This window comes from Ursus maritimus, unplaced genomic scaffold (genome assembly GCF_017311325.1).
Source record: "Ursus maritimus isolate PB19 unplaced genomic scaffold, ASM1731132v1 scaffold_3, whole genome shotgun sequence".
Classification (NCBI taxonomy): Eukaryota; Metazoa; Chordata; class Mammalia; order Carnivora; family Ursidae; genus Ursus; species Ursus maritimus.
Window position 1 is genome coordinate 301,076 of NW_024425563.1, and position 20,301 is coordinate 321,376.

A 20,301-nucleotide genomic window follows, 5' to 3' on the forward strand; every position below is an offset into this window, starting at 1 on the left:
GTGTCGTGTGCCAGACAATAAAACTAAACAGAGTGGAAATCTCCAAATATCTCAGAATGTGTCACAAAATTTCCAGAATTAAAAAGGTTGGTGTGACCAATTCTTGTAACACAAAGACCACATTCCAGCCACTGAGCAGCTGTCAGGCTTGTGGCTGATGTAGGCAAGAGCTCTTTAACTGTCCACCCATCCAGCCACAGCAACACGCGGAGCTTCACGAGAGGCAGGCAGAGATGCCTGGTGCTGGTCGACATTTCCCAGCGTAAGTCTTCCCACCTCCAGCAGGCCACGGAGGCCACGGTTTTCAGGAATGGCTGTAGAAGGAGAGAGGAGCCAAGGCTGGTTCAGGAGACTCCACACAAGAGCTGGCTGGACTCCATCACCGCGTGACCCCAAAGAGGAACGTCCCCTGGGGACCGTGCCTCAGTGCCCCTCTGAGGAGAGGTTGCATTTGTCTAGAAGGAATGCCAGCCAGCTGTCACAGACCCTGCTGGAGGGAGACCGCAGGAGGCCTCCGCCTCTAGGGGTGGCAAAGGGGGCAGGGGGACACACTGGATGGAGGACCGCGTGGTCCCTCCCAGGGCCCCTCAACTGTCCGGAACGTTATTAGAACCACCAAATGCCTGACACTGTGGGTTTGGGTGCAGCTGGGGCAAGGGCTGTTTCACAACCAGCTACACTGTGTGCACGAGAGCAGAGGGGTCTCGGGGATGCCCGGGAACTGAGAGGCCGTGAGCGGCAACCCTGGGAGGAGGGAGTTGAGTCCATCTACTGAAAAGCCCGGGGTCAGGGAGGCGTCCCCTGCATCTGAGTGGCCACATATGGACTGACAGCAACGTCCACTAAAAAAGTGTACACTGTGGGGTTTGGGTTCCTTTTTCCCTGGAAGAGCCAGCACGAACTTAGTGTGAACCTCACACACTGTGGAGAGGAGGGAAGGGGTGTCAGGGCTCTGGACCGTTGGACGGTGAGAGAGACACCAGGCTCCAGGCCCTCACGGTCACAGACTCATGCGTGAGCTCTGTGTGGCACAAGCCCTGCCTGAGGCACTGAGAACAGAAGGGCCCTCAACTCCTCAGTTTGAGGAAGAAGAGCAGCTTCCCCTTGCCTGTGGAACATGCCTCGATGGGTACACCGATCGGGCGTGTCCTGGCCTGGACGCAGGACCCAGCAGACAGCTAAGACGGTCCCACACACCCCTGGGAGGGTTCCCCCAACATCAAGGGCTGGAGCGGCATGGCAGCACCATCGAAAATGGAATATGAAAACTTGTGTCAAAGAAGTTTGGATGATCTGAGAGAACGGTGACACTACTTTGGGACTGCCTGTCTTAAAAAAGCATAGGTTTAGATTTAGAGAAGATAGCAAAGCGTAGGACAAAGATCAGGTTTGGGAGAGGCAGGTGTCCCGGGGTCGGCCATGGAATTCAGCAGGCAGGACGTGGGGGGACACCGGCACTCGCACTGGAATAAACAAGTAGACAACGGGGTGTTCGGACCCAGGCTAGGTGCTGGAGACTGACAGAGAACCCAGCCACAAGGAAGACACCCCACTCCAGGAAGATGCCATCAGGTGAGCCTTTCCTGCCCCCTCTGGCCCCAACCAAGCTTGGTCTAGGGTAGGAGTCTCCAGCCACTGATGGAGACAAGCCAGTACGCCAGTGTGAGCAGAATGAGAAACAGAGTAGCCACCCCACAAACACAGCACTCACACTGACCTTCGCTACCCCGTGTGGGTCAAGCTGGGGTCCTCACTTGGGCCAGCTCATGCTGCCCCACAGCAAACTCTAAGATGAGTGGACTGAGTGGACAGAGAATATTGCCCCCGTTTCACAAGTGGGGAGTGGGGTTCGAAGTGGATTGACTTGTCCAAAGACAGGGAAGCTGGGCGCCTCAGCCTCCTGACTCCTGACCCTGCACCTTCCCGCCTCTCCCCTCACTTTGTGGCACGAGGCTGAGGAAAAAGCAGGAAAGTGTGGTTCTCTCTGGCCCCGGCTTGCCTGAAGATTGCCTCCTGCACAGAAGAGGCCCTGACCTTCAGGTGGGCGCATTTCCAGCCTCCCTGTAGTGATCAAAGACCTACTCTCACAGGTCAGCCCCCCCCACTTCCCTCCTTCCACTCCTGGTGCCTTAAATGCGGCAGCGGCAACATGGGGCGGGCTCCAGGACGGAGGATGCCTGAGTGTGTGCCCAGGAAACCCCCAGGCCAGCTCTGGAATCCTGGACTCGGGCCTGCTCGAGACCAGGACTCCAGAAACGTTTTCTGTGACGGGCAGGAGATGAAAGGCGGCCCATGCGTCCCTGCCATCGCACCTGACTTGGTGCTGTCGCATGAAAACAGACTCATCATCGAGGAGCGTGGCTGCATCCCAGTGAAACAGCCTTTACAAGGATGGGAGCCAATGCTGGCTGACCTGTCCTGAGTGAAAGAGTAAATTCTATCATCGTTTAAGCCGCTGACCCAGGATCATTTACAAATCCTATGATAAAATCAAATTTGACAAGCCTGAGTATGGACTATTCCAAAATTATCGAAACATCGGCAGGATAGTTTAAAGGTTATGCTCAGTTATACCTGCCCGCAGAGCCCCACCAGGCATCCCCAGAGGGCTCCAAGGCTTGCGGCCTTATTTCTCTCCCCTTGCCTTTGGTCACCCTGCTCCCGATGACAAATGCCCTCTGGCCGCTTCTCCAGAGGTCTGGAGGTCTGCGGTCGCCATGTGGCAGAGGACAGCTGTGTTTACACTGTTGTCACACACACAGCAGAGGCCACAAGCTCACCAGGAGCCCAGCAGGATATGCAGAGGTGGGTGGGGCCTCTAGAGACCCCACCCCCAGGAAATAGTCAAACATTTATAAAACACTACAAAGGTCCAACAAAATGCTTCTGCAGGCAAGACCCCTGACTACACTGGAGTTGGGCTTATACTCATTCACACACACACACACACACACATACATTCACACACATGCACACACATACACTCACGTACACGTGCATCACACTTGCGTGCACACACTCGCACACATGCATGCTTACGCACGCACATGTGCATGCACAGATTCTCAAGTACACGTGCACGCACACCTGAATGCACACACACACTTGCACACACATGCACGCACACACATGGACGCACACACTCGCACACACATGCATGCACACACTCGCACACACGCATGCACGCCCTTGCATGCACTCATGCTCACACACACACTCATGCTCGCACACACGCGCACACATGCCTGCGTGCACACACTTGCATGCACACATGCTCACGCACACGCACTCACCCCTAGAGGCCAGCACTGCTGTGTTGCTCTTCTGTCCCCTCACTGGCAGCACAAGTGGACGCTCAGATTCTTGGGGAGTGTGTTGAACTGGGTAGACGTGGGCTGTGGGGAAAGCCCTGAAATCTGAGCTGGTGCATGTGTTCCTGCACCTGTGCTGATTAGCTTGGCTGTCGGAGGCTCTGCTGCACACGGGGCAGCTGCACCACCAACACACAGCCTGGACCAGGGCAAACGGATCCCTGCTGGCCGTCCACACTTGCAGAGAAACAGCTCAAAGGGCAGACGCGTAGGAGGGGAGGAGTCCCCTTCAGAAGCAGTCGGTGGGGCATCACAGGGACACAGCACAGTCAGGTATGTGGAGGGACTTCACGTAAGGACAAGTCACGTGTGCTCCACTCAGACCCAAGTAACGCTGCCCTGACATACTTGATGCCCTCCTTCTTAACAAAATAGAAGCAGCAACATTTCAATATGCTTCTTTGGCGTGTCTTAAGTGATGATGTATTTAAAAACCCAGCGTCCTTGGGAGTATCTCCAACCTTACTTTCCATCCTCGCCTCTGTCTTCCACAATCACCCCAAACACCAGCGGAACTTAGTGTCCCATTGGTATGGAGACCCCTGGGCGTCAGCAATCTAAGACTATTCATGCTCTCTAGGGGAGAGGGCAGTCTGCAGGTACAAGAAGGAGGTGGCGCCCTCCCCAGACCTCATAGAGGAGGTCAGCCAGGCAAGGGGCTGGGGAGGGACCCCTGCACCAAGGACGGGGAGGGGGCTGAACTTGCATGTCCTAAAGACAATATATATATTAAAGACACTGGAATAAATGTAATGCTGTGAAGAGCATTTCTCTCTGGGTAGTAGGACCACAATTTTTTTTTCTTATTTATATTTTTAATACAGTTCTCAATTATCTTCAATATGCAAATATTATTTTTTATAATTTCAGAACTAAACTTAGTTTTTAAAAGAACATATGTAAAGTGCCAAACTCTTAGTAAAAACTTAGTCTTCACCTTCCTACAGAGGGACAAGACCCCATGTGGAGGGGAGGGAAGACACGGCAGGGGTGTGCACTGCACAGGGAGAACAGTCTCACCTGGGCTCACAAGAACCTACAGGCTCTGCGTGGGGGACCCCACGGTGGGCGAGCTGAACCTGCAGGGTTTTAGAGAGACGTCCAGGGAGGAGCCAGTGAACCTGCTTTCACTTCTCTGCGGCCGTCTGCAGCCCAGCCCTGCCCCGGACCCAGGATCTGCCCCCACACGGCGCTCACATCTCACGCCGGGGCCCCAACAGGAACCTGCACATCCCAGGTCCTGGCGACTCATCGGCCAGGCAGAGGCAGTCCTGCTCCCCCACCGCCCCAGGGCCTGTCCTGTCCCAGCAGCACACACGGCCCGCCCAGAGTCCCCTGTAAAGAGGTCACACTCTGGGGGGGTGAAGAGCCAGGGCTGCCCGAGCACGCGATCCAGGGGAGGACGCCGCACGTCGGCCTCCCAGTCTTCAGTTTGCAGAGCAGCACAACCAAACTCTGGGGAAGCGGAATGCTCAGAAAATCAAATATTCTTCTTAATTCAATTTTCTGGATGCCACAGAATTAATTGGAGAATTAAATGTTTTAAAAGCTTTTAAAACAAATCAGAATGCCTTAAGAAATAACCCTTCAGATGAAGTTTGAGGGTCTACAATGAGCAAATAGTGTGTGTGTGAGGTAGGGGTGCTTCAAAGACTAATTAATATGATCTCCACCCACAAGGGATTCACAGCCTAACAGGAGAGAGACGTGCACACAACTGGTTAAGTTTGGGCAGAATTAAATGAGCACCACACAGGGGTGTCTGGATGGCTCAGGTGGATTACGCGTCAGACCCCTGACCTCAGCTCAGGTCTTGATCTCAGGGTCGTGACTTCAGGCCTTGTGTTGGGCTCCCCGGTGGGTGCAAGCCTGCTTAATAAAAATAAATAAATAGGGGCATCTGGGGGGCTCAGTCGGTTAAGGGTCAGACCCCTGGTTTTGGCTCGGGTCATGATCTCAGGGTTGTGAAATCGATCCAGGCATCGGGCTCTGTGCTCAGCGGGGAGTCTGCTTGGGATTCTCTCTCTCCCTCTCCCCCTCCCCACTCTGAAAAATAAATAATAAATAAATCAATATATAAGCGCCCGCCAGAAGGACCGTTTTCCACGGTGGTAAAGGTGGTGGCCCTGATGGTCACCTGGGGAAGGAGGGGAGGAGCCTTTACAAACAGAGAGCCGCCCCCGAGGGGGTCTGCGGCATGGTGAGCACGTCGGCATCCTCTCCGATGGGTCTTGGGCCCTAGAGCTTGGGATCTTGGGGTAAAGCTGTTGCCTTTGCAGTGTAGACGGGAAAGGAGGCAGGGCTGTGTGCTCACCCACAATGCCCTTTAGAAATGACAACATATGATTGTTTCCGTTACATGTAAAAAATCAGAAAATTTAAAAAGCAACAGATTACAAACAGTTGGATACTGAACCTGAACTGTGTACAAATACTATAGTCCCTTAAGTAAACACACGAAAAGGAATAAAAGACGTCTTGAGGGTTCTCGTGGGAGCAGCTCTGCACACAGACTCATGCAGACACTGATTTGGGACCTACGCAAGCTCCCCTCTTCCTGCAGCTGCTTTCCAGTGGGCAGAGAGAGACAATACGTCATCGTATGCGCAAGAAGAAAAGACAGTCTCTTCAATAAATGGTGCTGGGAAAACTGCACAGCTACATGCAAAAGAATGAAACTTGACCACTCTCTCACAACATACACAAAGATAAACTCCAAGTGGATGAAAGACCTCGATGTGAGACAGGAATCCATCAAAATCCTAGAGGAGAGCATAGGCAGCAACCTCTACGACATCGGTCAAAGCAAACTTTTTCATGACACATCTCCAAAGGCAAGAGAAACAAAAGATAAAATGAACTTGTGGGACTTCATCAAGATAAAAAGCTTCTGCACAGCCAAGGAAACAGTCAAAAAAACTAAGAGGCAGCCCACGGAATGGGAGAATATATTTGCAAATGACCCTACAGATAAAAGACTGGTATCCAAGATCTACAAAGAACTTCTCAAACTCAATACACAAGAAACAAATAAACAAATCAAAAAATGGGCAGAAGATATGAACAGGCACTTTTCCAATGAAGACATACAAATGGCTAACAGACACATGAAAAAATGTTCAAAATCATTAGCCATCAGGGAAATTCAAATCAAAACCACACTAAGATACCACCTTACACCAGTTAGAATGGCAAAAATAGACAAGGCAAGAAACAACAATTGCTGGAGAGGATGTGGAGAAAGGGGATCCCTCCTACATTGTTGGTGGGAATGCAAGTTGGTACAGCCACTCTGGAAAACAGTGTGGAGGTCCCTTAAAAAGTTAAAAATTGAGCTACCCTATGACCCAGCCATTGCACTACTGGGAGTTTACCCCAAAGATACAGACATAGTGAAGAGAAGGGCCATATGCACCCCAACGTTCATAGCAGCATTGTCCACAATAGCTAAATCGTGGAAGGAGCTGAGATGCCCTTCAACAGATGACTGGATTAAGAAGCTGTGGTCCATATATACAATGGAATATTACTCAGCTATCAGAAAGAATGATTTCTCAACATTTGCTGCAACATGACGGCACTGGAGGAGATAATGCTAAGTGAAATAAGTCAAGCAGAGAAAGACAATTATCATATGGTTTCTCTCATCTATGGAACATAAGAACTAGGAAGATCGGTAGGGGAAGAAAGGGATAAAGAAAGGGGAGGTAATCAGAAGGGGGAATGAAGCATGAGAGACTATGGACTCTGAGAAACAAACTGAGGGCCTCAGAGGGGAGGGGGCAGGGGAATGGGATAGGCTGGTGATGGGTAGTAAGGAGGGCACATGTTACATGGTGCACTGGGTGTTATACACAACTAATGCATCATTGAACTTTTCATCAAAAACCAGGGATGTACTGTATGGTGACAAACATAATAAAAAAATATTATTATATGCTCAAAAAAAAAGTTTAAAAAAATGCCTTTTAAGTAAAAGCCTTGACTTTGTGACAACCAGGTAGTGCATTCCAATACTCCAGAGAGAATTTTGTTATCATAGGTTTATAAAGGTAATAATTAAGCTTGAAACTAAACCATCAAAATTCCAAATTCTTTCTGTTGGTAGCTTTTTAATTGCCTGGGGTTTGTTTTCCTGCTCTCATGGCTTTTTCCACATAAACCACGCACAGATGGTGCTGACCTCCGCTGCAGGGCAGGACACCTGCTCCCCCAAGTTACACCTCCCACCTCATCACAGCTCCAAGGGAAGACTGGCATTCCCTCCCCAGCTGCACCCGTCCAACACCACAGAATCACCCCTCCTGCAGACAGTCCTTAGAGACACGTAGCTTTTTGCTGTAAGAGCAGAACAGTCCTTGGGCTTAGAGAGGAGAAATGGCCCATCATTGCTGGAGAAAGGGCACTGTTAGCTTGAAGAGGTTTCTGTTTTGAGTGGTGCAGGTAAACCCTGTGAACTCTGGTTCTCAGATTGTAGAGCTGGCTCACTTTTTGAGGTAAAAGCCCCTGCAGAACTGAGGACCTTGGGATCCTGGGGGGGAGCACCAAGTGCACGTGTGTGGTCAGTGCTTACCCTGACCCACCCATGCATGGAGGCCTCCGGGAGGGTCTCCTGAGTCAGGGTAAATGACCAAGTGTGGTCAGAAAATCTAAGAGCTGTAAGGACAGGGCTTCCGTTGTAGAAAAGATTTTACCTAACTGTGGGTTTTTTAAGTATTTCACGTTAGTGCTTATCAAAAATAGAAGATCTTTCAGAAAATAAAAGTGATTATCCCCCTTGATATCACCCTGAAAAGACTGGATTCTGGTGAATTTTTTAAAATAACATTTCTGAGAGGAGAGCTCTTAGCTGTACTACTTTTTGCAAATGTGCGTGGATTTGTAATCTGAATGCAAGCTGCACAGTGAAGCCCAGAGGACTCGGGAGTGGAGCGAAGGCAGGATGTTTGCTGCCCCCATATGGCTCACTTTCTCACAGTTCCTGTGCCTTTTGCAAATTCCCAACCCCAGAACGTCCTCGAGGGAGTGCAGTCTTGCTCCAGGGAGCTCTGAGCAGCACCAACAAGCCACTGAAGATGGGCGGGCTGCAGCCTCGCACATGCACAGGAGCTACAAGGGCCCATGTTCTGGGACCAGCAATGGGCTGGGGAGAGCCAGGAGAGGTTGTGAGATGGGTCACTGACCTGGGGGGCACCTCTCCAGGCTTCTCTCCTGGACCCCCACCGCAGGCACTGTCAGAAGCACGGCCCTGAGAGCATCCTCCTGGTGCAAAGCCCACTGGGGCGAGGACATTCATCGTGTCTACAGAACAAGACTTAACCTGTCAGAAGGCATGTTCTTTGTCAGAATGGCTAAAATCAACAACGCAGGAAACAACAGGTGTTGGTGAGGACGCGGAAAAAGTGGCACTCTCGTGCACTGTTGGTGGGAATGCAAGCTGGTGCAGCCACTCTGGAGAAGAGTATGGGAGCTCCTCAGAATGTTAAAAATAGAACTACTCTATGATCCAGCAATTGCACTACTGGGTATCTACCCAAAGAATACATATACACTAATTCAAAGGGACACATGCACCCCAATGTTTATAGCAGCATTATTTACAACAGCCAAATTATGGAAGCAGCCCAAGTGTCCATGGAATGATGAATGGATAAAGAAGTAGTATGTATATAATGGAATATTACTCAGCCATAAAAAGAATGAAATCTTGCCATTTGCAATGACATGGGTGGAGCTAGAGAGTACAATGCTAAGTGAGATAAGTCAGTCAGAGAAAGACAAATGCCATATGATCTCGCTCATATGTGGAATTTAAGAAAGAAAACAGATGAACATACAAGAAGGAGGAAAAGAAAAAAAAGGAGAGAGGGAAACAAGCCATAAGAGACTCCTAATGATAGAGAAGCGGCTGAGGGTTGCTGGAGGGAGACGCAAGGGAGATGGGCTAGATGGGGGATGGGCACCTGTTAGGGTGAGCACTGGGTCTTATATGTAAGTGATGAATCACTGAATTCTATTCCAGAAACCAATACTGCATTGTATGTTAACTACCTAAAACTAAAGGAAAAAAAAAAGCACATTCTTGTCACCCTCACAACAATAAGTGATGACCATGTAGCTAGAAGGGACAGAAAAAAACTGGGATCCCTGGTGGGGACAGGGGCAAAAACAGGTGCTAAGCTTGGGACTTGGCCAGGAAAGCGACAGGAACACCCCTGAGACCAGGCTCCATTGAAACAGAAACCCAAAGTCCACTCCCCAACAGGCCGATGAGCATCAAGCAACAAGTCACTTATTGGGGAACAACCACTCTGAGGAAAAGTGCAGAGGGAACCCCAAAACTGAGGATGGAGCAGACACGAGAAACCCTCTGACAAATGAGTCCCCCCACCCACCCAGGACCCACAGGAAAATGAGAAAAATTTGGAGCAACAGCAAATCCCAAACACATCCCAAGCCCTGATTAGACTGACTCAAGCCCTACATGAAAGGCCTGGCTGAAGAAAAGGCTAGCCATTTCTAGGCCTTAGTCTCTACTACCCTATACCAGATATGCAACTTTCAATTAAAAAAGAAGCAGCCTACACAAAAGCAAGAAAAAACCCAACATACTCCTAAGAGACAAAACCACCATCAGAACCATGGATACCATAGTGAGGGGATGCCTGGGTGGCTCAGTCGGTTAAGTGTCTGCCTTCAGCTCAGGTCATGATCCCGGGGTCATGGGATCGAGCCCCACATCAGGCTCCCTGCCCAGCAGGGAGTCTGCTTCTCCCTCTCCCTCTGCCCTATTCTCTCTCAAATAAATAAAAATTAAAAGTCTTAAAAAAAAAAAAGAACCATGGATCTGATAGTGATGTTGGAACTAACTGAATAGTTTGCAGGGAACTTAAAATAACTATGATTAACACATTAAAGGTTATAATGGAAAAGGCGGACAACATATAGGATCAGATGGGAAATTTCAGCAGAAAGATGACGACTGTAAAGAAGTAACTGAGTGTAAGTGCTAGAAAAGAAAAACATAGTAGCAGAAATAGAATACCTTCAGTGGCCTCACCCTTAGACTCAAAACATCCAAGGAAAGAACCCATGAACCTGAACACAGGTCAAGAGAAATTACCCAAAATGGAACAGAGAGGAAAAAAAAAGAAAGGGAAAAAAAGGCAGAACATATTATCCAGGAGCTGTGAGATAATATCAAACAGCCTAATGTACACATTACTGCAATCTGAGAGAACAGGGGAAAAGAAATATTTGAGGAAATAATGTCTGAGAATTTTCCAAAATTAATGATAGACACCAAATTGAAGATCCAAGAAGTTCAGAGAACACCAAGTAGGATAATTTTTTTAAAGGGGGGGGGGGCAGAAACCCACAAATCATATGCAAATTGTTGGTAAAAGTCAAAGAGAAAAACCTAAAAGCAGCCAGAGAAGAGACATATTACGCACACAGGGACAGAGATGAAGATCTAGGCCCCTTCTCTTCAGAAACCTGGCTGACAGTGGAGGGACCTCTTTGACGTGCTGAAGGAAAACTGTCAACCCAGAATGCTACACCCAGTAAAGATGCATTTCAAAAGAGGAGGAGAGGGGCGTCTCGGTGGCTCAGTTGGTTAGTCTTTCAACTCTTGATTTCAGCTCAGATCAGGATCTCAGGGTGGTGAGATCGAGCCTCACATCAGGCTCCGTGCTCAGCGGGGAGTCTGCTTGAGATTCTCTCTCTCTCTAAAATAAATAAATAAATAGATCTGTTTTTTTAAGAAGTGGAGGAGGAATAAAGACCTTCTTAGACAAACAAAATTCTCAGGAATGTATTGCCACTGTAGCTACTCTCCAAGAAGTGTTAAAGGAAGCTTCTCGGGCACAAGGAGTGTTACATCTACAAAAAAAAAGGAAAGCACAGGATACATGAGGGTACGATGAAATTCATTCTCCCTACATGGAATTACTTGAAAAGTCAGCTGTCTAAAGCAAAAATAACAACACATTGAGTGCTTTAGCACATATAAAGAAAAATATATGCAGATGCACACAGGATGAGAGGAAGGAGGAACATTCCTTACACCACCCACCACCCATGATATCATTCAGAGACAGACTCTGGTTAAATAAAGACCTATGTTGTAAGCCTGAGGGCAATCACTAACAACTTTTTAAAAGAGGTATAAGTGTTAATCCAATAGACATAAAACGGAATCATAAAAAATGCTCAATTAACTAAAGAGGAGGAAAAAAAGAGGAAAAATAAAATACGTTTCCTTTCTGAGAGCACACTGACGTTTCATGCAATGTTGACCTTGTTCCTGTCTGTGGATCACCTCCCAGTGAGCTTTCTGCCATGCATATTTAGGTCTTTCATCAACTCAGGAAGTTCTTCCTACAATTGTTTATTATTACTTCTTTGCCAATTGTTCGTCCTTAGAAACACCCATACTTCCTAATTTGGGCCGCTGGTCTTTCACTATTCCATCAATTTGTCCCTCTGCAATCTGAGAAACTCCTCAGGTAAGTCTCTACACCACTGCCCCATTATTCCTCATGGAAAATACCCATTCGTCATCTTCAGTGTGGATTTTAACTCTTATTTTACACATTTTCTGTAGCATTTAATGTTAAATCTGTTTTCTCCTGTGGCTTTCTATTCCTTTTCATGGAACCCATTTCTCCTTACAGACTATCGTTTTGTTGTTGTTTGCTGCTTGCCTGTTTTACTTTGCTCCCTTTCTGGGTCCTCAGGATAATATTCTTACACTTGCCGAGTCATCTATTTTGCGGCACTATATTCATCACTCTTGGTCTACTCCTCCTTCAAACAGCATTCATGTCCAGACTCTGTGGTTGCCAACAAGCAGGGTCCAGTGGGACCTTCTCCTTCTAGACACTGGGTAAGAGCTGTGCACACCTCCAGCCCAAAGCAGACTCTTTCTAGTGCCGAACCACTGGACTCAGATGGGCCCTCCTCTTCTGTTCCTTAATGTCCCTTAGATATTCTAAACAAGCTATTCAAAGAGCAGAACCCTCCAAAACTGGCTTCTCCAGTAAGGACTGCTGGAGGGACCCTTCTAGTCCCCACATGTCCTTGAAGACAATTTTGGCAAAATTATATTTTGGCACTTATCTTCCTCTTGGTATTTCCTGGTATTGGGGTCTCAATGTGGATGGAAGGAAGGAGATGCTGATGATGGGCACGGAGGAGCTCTGTAAAGCAGAGAGCAGCATCCACTGAAGGGAGAAGCAGCTCCCCTGGAGGATGGGGAGGATGGGCGTTGCAGGCAAGAGTCTCGTGTCCAAGACACAGGCTCCAGTGGGAGGACATCAATCCCTAGGTGTCATTGGCACTTTTCAGTGGAGTCCAATGATCTCACACCTAGAATTTGCTCCTAATTAGTGGGTCAGTTTTTGGTGGCCATGCTTTGTCCCTTCTGTGTCTTCCTGAGCCTCTACTGGGATGTAGAAGAGCTAGTATGGCTGCTAACTTGATGTCGTCTTATTCTGGAGGTTGCTGGAGGTCACTCATTATTACTAGAGGAGTAATTTCAGTAATTTCCTCTCAATTTCAGTTTAGGTCAAATTTCACAAATAAGGACCTGGAGGGTGGTGGTAGATGAGGGGTCAGGGGACTAGGCTGTTTACAGAATTAAAATTTCCACATCCAGTCATGAAATACGGCATTCTGATAGGACTCTGCTCCGTATTAGTGACAGCCACACTGCTAACTCACTCGATTGCCATGCATTCCTTTCTTCCTTCTTTCACCACTGGCTGAGTGCCTACTGCGTGCGACGCAGGCACACAGCCCTCAGAGACGATGGTGAGAAAAAAGAGACCCACCTCTGTCCACAGAGCTGCTGGTCCAGAGAAGGAGGCAGAGCACATCAACTGAACAAGTCAGACACACACACGTTTACACAAGGTGACAAATGCTCTGGAATGTCCCAGGGCGTCAGCCTCCCAGACCCCTCCCGGGTAAAAGACGCTCATGTTCTGCAATGATTCTTCCTGGTGCTTAAGTGGAAGCTCCACTGGCCAGAGAGAAGGAAGCCCTACTGGCCCCTCGCTGACCATCCTCACGCATCACTGTGCCAGGCGACACTGGGTGCTGGCCAGGGGACCATCCTGGGCTTTCTTGGATCTCACCCTGAAATTCTGTTATAACTGAGTGCAAAATCCAAGAGCATTTATTTACTTGGGTTATTTTTATACAGACATTTTCAAATACTAAAGCATAATGTAAAATGTGTCTGACATTCAAATAATGCCAACAGAAGCCCAAGAAAGTTTTAAGAAAACACGATTGGCAGAGGTCATTTCAATGATGTAACTACATTTAATTTATACCTGAGTATGTGCTTTTCTGCAGGACTAAGAAAATTGTTCATTGAAGTACGTTTTCATGGTAGATTGTTTAAAATATAATGTGCTAATATTTTAAAGCTATTCTAAAAATAAGTAGAAAGATTCTCGGAGAAGAACATAATTGACATGATGCTCTCAAGTTTCCTCTCAAGTTCAGTCATACACTAAAATGTTTGTTGTTTCCATTCAAAAAATAGTGATTTATTTACTGGGAACACTGAGGTGACATTCTTGAAAAATAAGTTACATACAGAATACATGTCCTCTATCTACATCAATGTACATGCACATGGATATAACTCTTTCCCAAGTGGGTCATCACTTGGCCCTGTCTGCTGTGCCCAAGACCACAGCCCACTATTCCACAGCCCCCCTTCTACAGGGCTTCCTGCAAGAGCAGTCGCAGCTTCCCCAGCTCGTCTCCCACGGGGGCTGCCCACGCCCTCTTCAGGTACTGGACGTCCACGCTGCCAGAGGCTCTAGCCAGCACCAGGGCCAGGAAGCTGCCACTGGCCTTCTCTGCTTCACCCACGACTGTCATGGCCACCAGCCTGAAAGTAAGAAGCACATGCTGTGTGATCATGAGTCTCCCAAATTATCTATCCTCCAAGGAAGGAGTAAAAAGCAAGGAAAATTCTACAAATTTCAGTAATAGTCAAATGAAGGGTTAGGCCAGAAATAAACATATAAAAATCTATGGAAACCACTTAGAAAATGTATTTCCGCATTTCTGCAGACTGCTTGTGAGAGTCACAGATCATAGCAGAGGACGCGCTGCCGCAAGACACCTGGGCTGGATGCCCTGAGCGCTAGACCCTCCCATCCAGTTTGTTCCTCTGGTGAATGGGGATGCCAGTGGCCCTCGAGTGCCCAGCAAGAAACGCGGAGCCATGGGGCGCCTGGGTGGCACAGTCGTTAAGCGTCTGCCTTCGGCTCAGGGCGTGATCCCTGCGTTCTGGGATCAAGCCCCACATCAGGCTCCTCCACTAGGAGCCTGCTTCTTCCTCTCCCACTCCCCCTGCTTGTGTTCCCTCTCTCGCTGGCTGTCTCTGTCAAATAAATAAAATAAAATCTTTAAAAAAAAAAAAAAAAGAAACGCGGAGTCAGCCCCACAGCCCTGATCTTGCCTCTCCTGTCCCTTCACTGACCAGGTTCTCTGACTGGGTCCTGTCTCTAACCTTTCCCCTCACAGACTGCTGACAGACACTTGGCGACGTGGATCCCACGTCTGCTGGAGGTCCGCTGGCTGCTCAAGGCCACCCAAATCCCAGTTCCCACACGGCACCTGCAGTGCCGGCCTCTTGGGACACTACTCCTCCCATCTTCCTCTGGTTCACTTCCACTTATCCTTTGAGACCTGCCTCAATGGCGTCACCCCAGAGGTCTCCCCGAGCCCCAACCAGATCCCTTGACTAGGCCTGATTTGGTCAGGGATCCCCAGCACCCCTGAAATGCCTCTGTCACACATTCATCCCACCTTTACTCTCCAAGAAGGCTGAGACCATGCCCACCTCATACTGACCTCAGTGCTCCCGCCCCTCCTGTCTCCTCATAATGACCGGGGCCGCCAGCAACAGCACCTGCAGGGGCCATGATTTGGTGGGATCCATGACTGGCACAGGACAGGAGCAGTGATCCCCTCCAGGGAGATGCCAGCAGTCGCAGGTAGCAGAGAATCCCCATTGTGGCCCCATAGGGTCTGAGCACCCACTAATACTCCGTAAATCCGTCCCCACAATCCAAATACTCCTCCAACTCCCAGGCCTCTGTGAGGCAAGCACAGCACACCCTGACAGGGACCTGACTGAGCCCCTCCGAGCCCAGTCAGTCTACACCCACCCACAGGCCACGCTCTGGAGAGCCACAGCACGATTCGTGGCAGGTGAGCAAACCATGAAAAATTACAATCGTAGAGGGAGGCAAACCATGAGAGACTCTTAACTCTAGGAAACAAACAGGGTTGCTGGGGAGGGGGCAGGGGAAGCTGGGAGACAGGCATTAAGGAGGGCGTGTGATGTAATGAGCACCGGGTTTACACACAACTGATGAATCACTGAGCTCTATCTCTGATACTAATACTACCCTATATGTTAACTCACATGAATTTAAATTAAAAAAATTAGTCGTCACTTAGTACTACTTAGTACTTCAACCCCGCCGTTCAGTGACTAGTGTAAAACACAGTCAAGCTTAATTGCCACAAACGTGGAAACATGAGTAGCGGGTGACAAACATGAAAGCTCCTGCTGCACGGCGACTGCGATACACGCGGGCACCACACGGCGTGCTCCACGGGGCACCGCGAAGCTGGGTCTACACGAAAACAGATGTCAAAGCACCAGACTGTACTGTGACGCTCCAGGTAAAATGCCCCTGGAGTTTGCGAGCCAGACAGAACCTAAGCCGAGGGCAGAGAACCGAAGGCACAGTCCGGGCTCCACAGGCAGCTGCCGCCCCATCCGAGCTGGCCCAGAGCGCCTGCTGCCCACACACTCACCGCCTGGCCGGCTTCTGCTCCCAGACCATGAGCCACAGGTTACTTATCACCACGGGTCTAAATTCACCTAAATGTGGTAAATTCTTCCTTTAAACTCGTGCCTTTTAGACTCTGTTAGTTTCTTCTTCTGCTGCTCTTCTCTGCAGCTGAAGAAACACTGAGCCCTTTCTGGGAATACTACTTCTTTAACTGAACACTGCTGCTAACCAAACAGGAGGCATGTACAAAAGAATGTTCCACATCATTCTCTGCTCTGCCTCAGCAGCTCCCCTGCTCTGTGCGGCTTCAGCGTGCTGCCCTCTCCCGAGACCCGGACACGCCGGCCGGTCCCCACTGCCACCGAGGGCATGGGGAGGGTGAGGCCCCCTGCCCTGACCCCAGGAGAACCCAAACCTCCCCTCTTCTTGGTAAGACCTTCCTTCCCTGCCCCACTGAAAATCCACACTTGATCCCTCCCTGTTTATTTCTCCCCGTCACAAGTTGTGGGACTTGCTAGTTTATTTTGTTTACTACCCATCTTGCCCCATTAGGACATGAGCCTGCCAGCTGGTTCACCGCTGTACCCTGCAGTGCTGCCCACAGCACAGTAGGTGCTCGGTAAACGCTCGTTTTATTAAATAACTGACAAACTTTGGGGAATAAACTGTGTGTGCATTCTGTGTTTATATGTCAATCAGTCTGGATTTTGATGATGCATTTTTTTAATAATTAGAATCATGTAAGTGTACCTAGTAGTTGCACTAAATACACACGGGTCTTCATTTTTTCAGGTCTTACTGGTGTATCCTAACGTCTGTCAAACCATATCCTGGTTTCCATCACCGCTTGTCCTTGTCTTTCCTCTACAAAGGGATGTGGGATACAGCTGGGCGGCCCCCATTCTCCCCAGGTCTTGGGAGCCTTCATTTCACAGCAGGAGAATGTATTCACAAGAAACAGAAAATCTCAAGAAAGAAAACAGGTATAGAGACAAAGTGGGGTCAAGAGAGAGCCCTTCATAGTGAAAGCTTGATACGTATTTCAACTTTCAATTAAACAAAACAACAAAAACGGGATTATTTAAAGCACATCAATAGCTACTCGCATGACTGGGTTTCACCTTATTCACTGCAGAGGCACATGGGGCTGGTTTGCCTGGGACATCATTTTAGGGCAGAAGAATGACACTAAGGTGAAACTATGTGAATTACTAATTCCCATGTAGGATCCCTTGTTAGAAACCAGAAGGAAGACTGTGTATCACTCAAATACTGAATTTAAAATACTAATAGGGGTGCCTGGGTGGCTCAGTCGTTAAGCGTCTGCCTTTGGCTCAGGGCATGATCCCAGGCGTTCTGGGATCGAGCCCCACATCAAGCTTCTCTGCTAGGAGGCTGCTTCGTCCTCTCCCACTCCCCCTGCCTGTGTTCCCTTTCTCGCTGGCTGTCTCTCTCTGTCAAATAAATAAATAAAATCTTAAATAAATAAATAAATAAAAATAAAAGACTAATAAATGAATGCAACTAAGGAGCTCACAAAAAGCTTCCTTTATTTATAGAATGATAATCACGGGGGGTGGGGGGAAGCCTGGGTGGCTCGGTTAAGTGTCTACCTTCAGCTCAGGTCATGATCCCCGGGTCCTGGGATGGAGTCCCGCGTCGGGCTCCCTGCTTCTCCCTCTGCCTGCTGCTCCGCCCCCCCCTCAGCTTGCGCTCTCCCACTCTCTTGCCCTCACTCCATCTCAAATAAATGAAAAAATAAAGAGAATGATAATCATAGGAAAATAGTAGTGTGTGAATTCTTTAATCCACAGACTATTCTGGACTAAATGTGAAATAACCTAAAGTGGTTTTCAAAATATTACTTACATATGTAAATATAAAAATATTTAAATTTAAGCATGAATAACCACAGTCTGAAGTGTAGCAGCCTTACCCATAAACCACCACGGACGCTTCTGGAAGAACTGCCTGGGAGGGACACCCTCAGACTCACCTGTCTGGGGAGATGAGCTGTTTGGCTACAGGACCCAGATCGCTTTCCAGCAGATCCCAGATATAAATACAGGATGTGTCATCCTGGGCCAGAAACACGGCAGGTCTGGTCAAGGACCAGCGTAGGCCTGTGACTGCGTGGCCGTCCGTGCTGCCGTCCCACTGCAGGAGAGGGCACTCGGATGTCAGCTGGTGTAACCTGATGCTTCCATCTGAACAGCCGGCCTGGGGACAGGGGTAGATATGGTTGGTCTCCATTCTTTCTTCTTTCTCACTCAGTCTCAGCAGTGAGGGACACTCTTCAGAGCATTAGCTCTGTCCTCACAAATTACAAGGTGAGCATTCACCCTGGAGATCCTGATACACTTTGAACCCCCTTCCCCTTCCCCAAATGGCCAATAATGAACTCAGAGAATATACAGACAGGTGTTTATCTTTAACAAAGTTGAATATTGCTAATTCAACCGCAGGCTGTTAAGACAGGCCCCATAGAAATCAATAATCCACCTTTCTAAAAAGATTATATAAATTTGAACAAATAATATGGTTACATATTCCCCTTGGATTGAGATTTTTATAAAACAAAACTTGGCTGTTTAGTAAAAGCCCAAATTTTTAGCTTAGAGGAGCTTAACTCCTTTTTAACTCAATGTATTTAGCCCTTCACATCCTTCCTCAACAAGAGCAAAGGCATGAGTTAACAACCACAAAATGCTCTGTGCACTCTAGGATTGAGCACGTAAGCATACATCACAGGTAAGAGAAGCCAGGCCTCCCACTGACAGGTGGGTGGAGGGAACCAGGGTCGCCCTGGCATTAGGGATGTGTGGCCAGCACCGGGTTTATGACAGGCAGAGATCAAAGCGGGTATTGATGCTGTGTCCTGCCCAGCGAGCACGTCTTACTGCCCAGATTTTGGTTTCTCAGCACTTTTCTCCTGACTGGAGCCAGGACTCCTTGGAGAAATGGCTGATTCCGGAGTTTACTGTACCAGAAAGTAAAGAAGGGCTCACAGAATGAGGCCAGAAAATACAAGAGCCAGCCTGAAGGATGCCCCCGGGACGTCCGAGCAGCAGAGGGTGTGACCCAACCGAGGAGAGTCAACAGCCATGTGTCCACTTGACGTCCTAAATAGATACATGAGTGCCTGCCCAGGAGAGAAGGGAAACCCTTCCTACCAGGGCACAGTCAACCAGTAACAGAAAACAAAGGGCAGGACTAGCAAATCACCATTTCCCAATCACCCCAATAATGGTTGCAGGCAAGCCTTGCTGATAAATATCCACCCAGCAGGGGATCTGGGGAGCTGCGTGTGGGGCGCTGATGGAGTGTCCGTGTCCCTCCCCACAGACATGGGAATCAGACAGGGAGAGCGGTGACTCCGCAGTGGAGGAGCTGGGTGACGCAGGTCAGAGCAAACCTGAAACTCATTGTGGGGAAACATCACATAGACTCAAACTGAGGAGCACCCTAAGCCCTTCAAAAATGTCTGAGGAACTGTCCCAGAACCAAATGAGATTCGTGCCTGGGTTTTATTTTGTGTATAAACTAGGATGTCGGGGCGCCTGGGTAGCGCAGTCGTTAAGCGTCTGCCTTCGGCTCAGGGCGTGATCCCGGCGTTCCGGGATCGAGCCCCACATCGGGCTCCTCGGCTAGGAGACTGCTTCTTCCTCTCCCACTCCCCTGCTGTGTTCCCTCTCTCGCTGGCTGTCTCTCTGTCACATAAATAAATAAAAAATCTTAAAAAAAAAAAAAAAAAAAAACTAGGATGTCATCGGGATGGCCGTGGAATGGCCATCAGACCCGCACATCAGATGCTGGGCTACTCCCATGCTAACCTCCTATTGGTCAAGGCTGGACTGCAGCTGCAGAACAACCCTATTTTTAGGAAACCAACACCAAACTATTTAGGGATAAAGTATCATTTCTGCAACCTCCTCTCAGGCAGGAAAGCACGGACATTCACACGCAGACTGGGAGAGAGAGGATGGAGTGACAGAAGGAAGAGTGGGATGTGACGGGCAGGTTTTTGTAACTTTCCTATAAGCCCACCTTATGTGAAGATAAAGACCTCTCAGATCCATTCCACAGCCTCGGCT

General features: G+C 48.7%; 1 protein-coding gene across 4 annotated transcripts in view; it reads right to left on the reverse strand.

Moving 5' to 3' along the window:
• Positions 1–13,904: 13,904 nt before the first annotated feature.
• Positions 13,905–20,301, reverse strand: part of DYNC2I1 (dynein 2 intermediate chain 1) — a 56,451-nt gene continuing 50,054 nt past the window's right edge. For all 4 annotated transcript variants that reach the window (XM_040643742.1, XM_040643741.1, XM_040643740.1 and 1 more), the window contains 2 exons: positions 18,204–18,427; positions 13,905–14,283 (listed from right to left, as the gene is read on the reverse strand). In XM_040643742.1, coding sequence (XP_040499676.1) covers positions 14,109–14,283; positions 18,204–18,427 — 399 coding nt within the window. In that variant the 3' untranslated portion in view covers positions 13,905–14,108. The remainder of the gene's footprint in view (positions 14,284–18,203; positions 18,428–20,301) is intronic.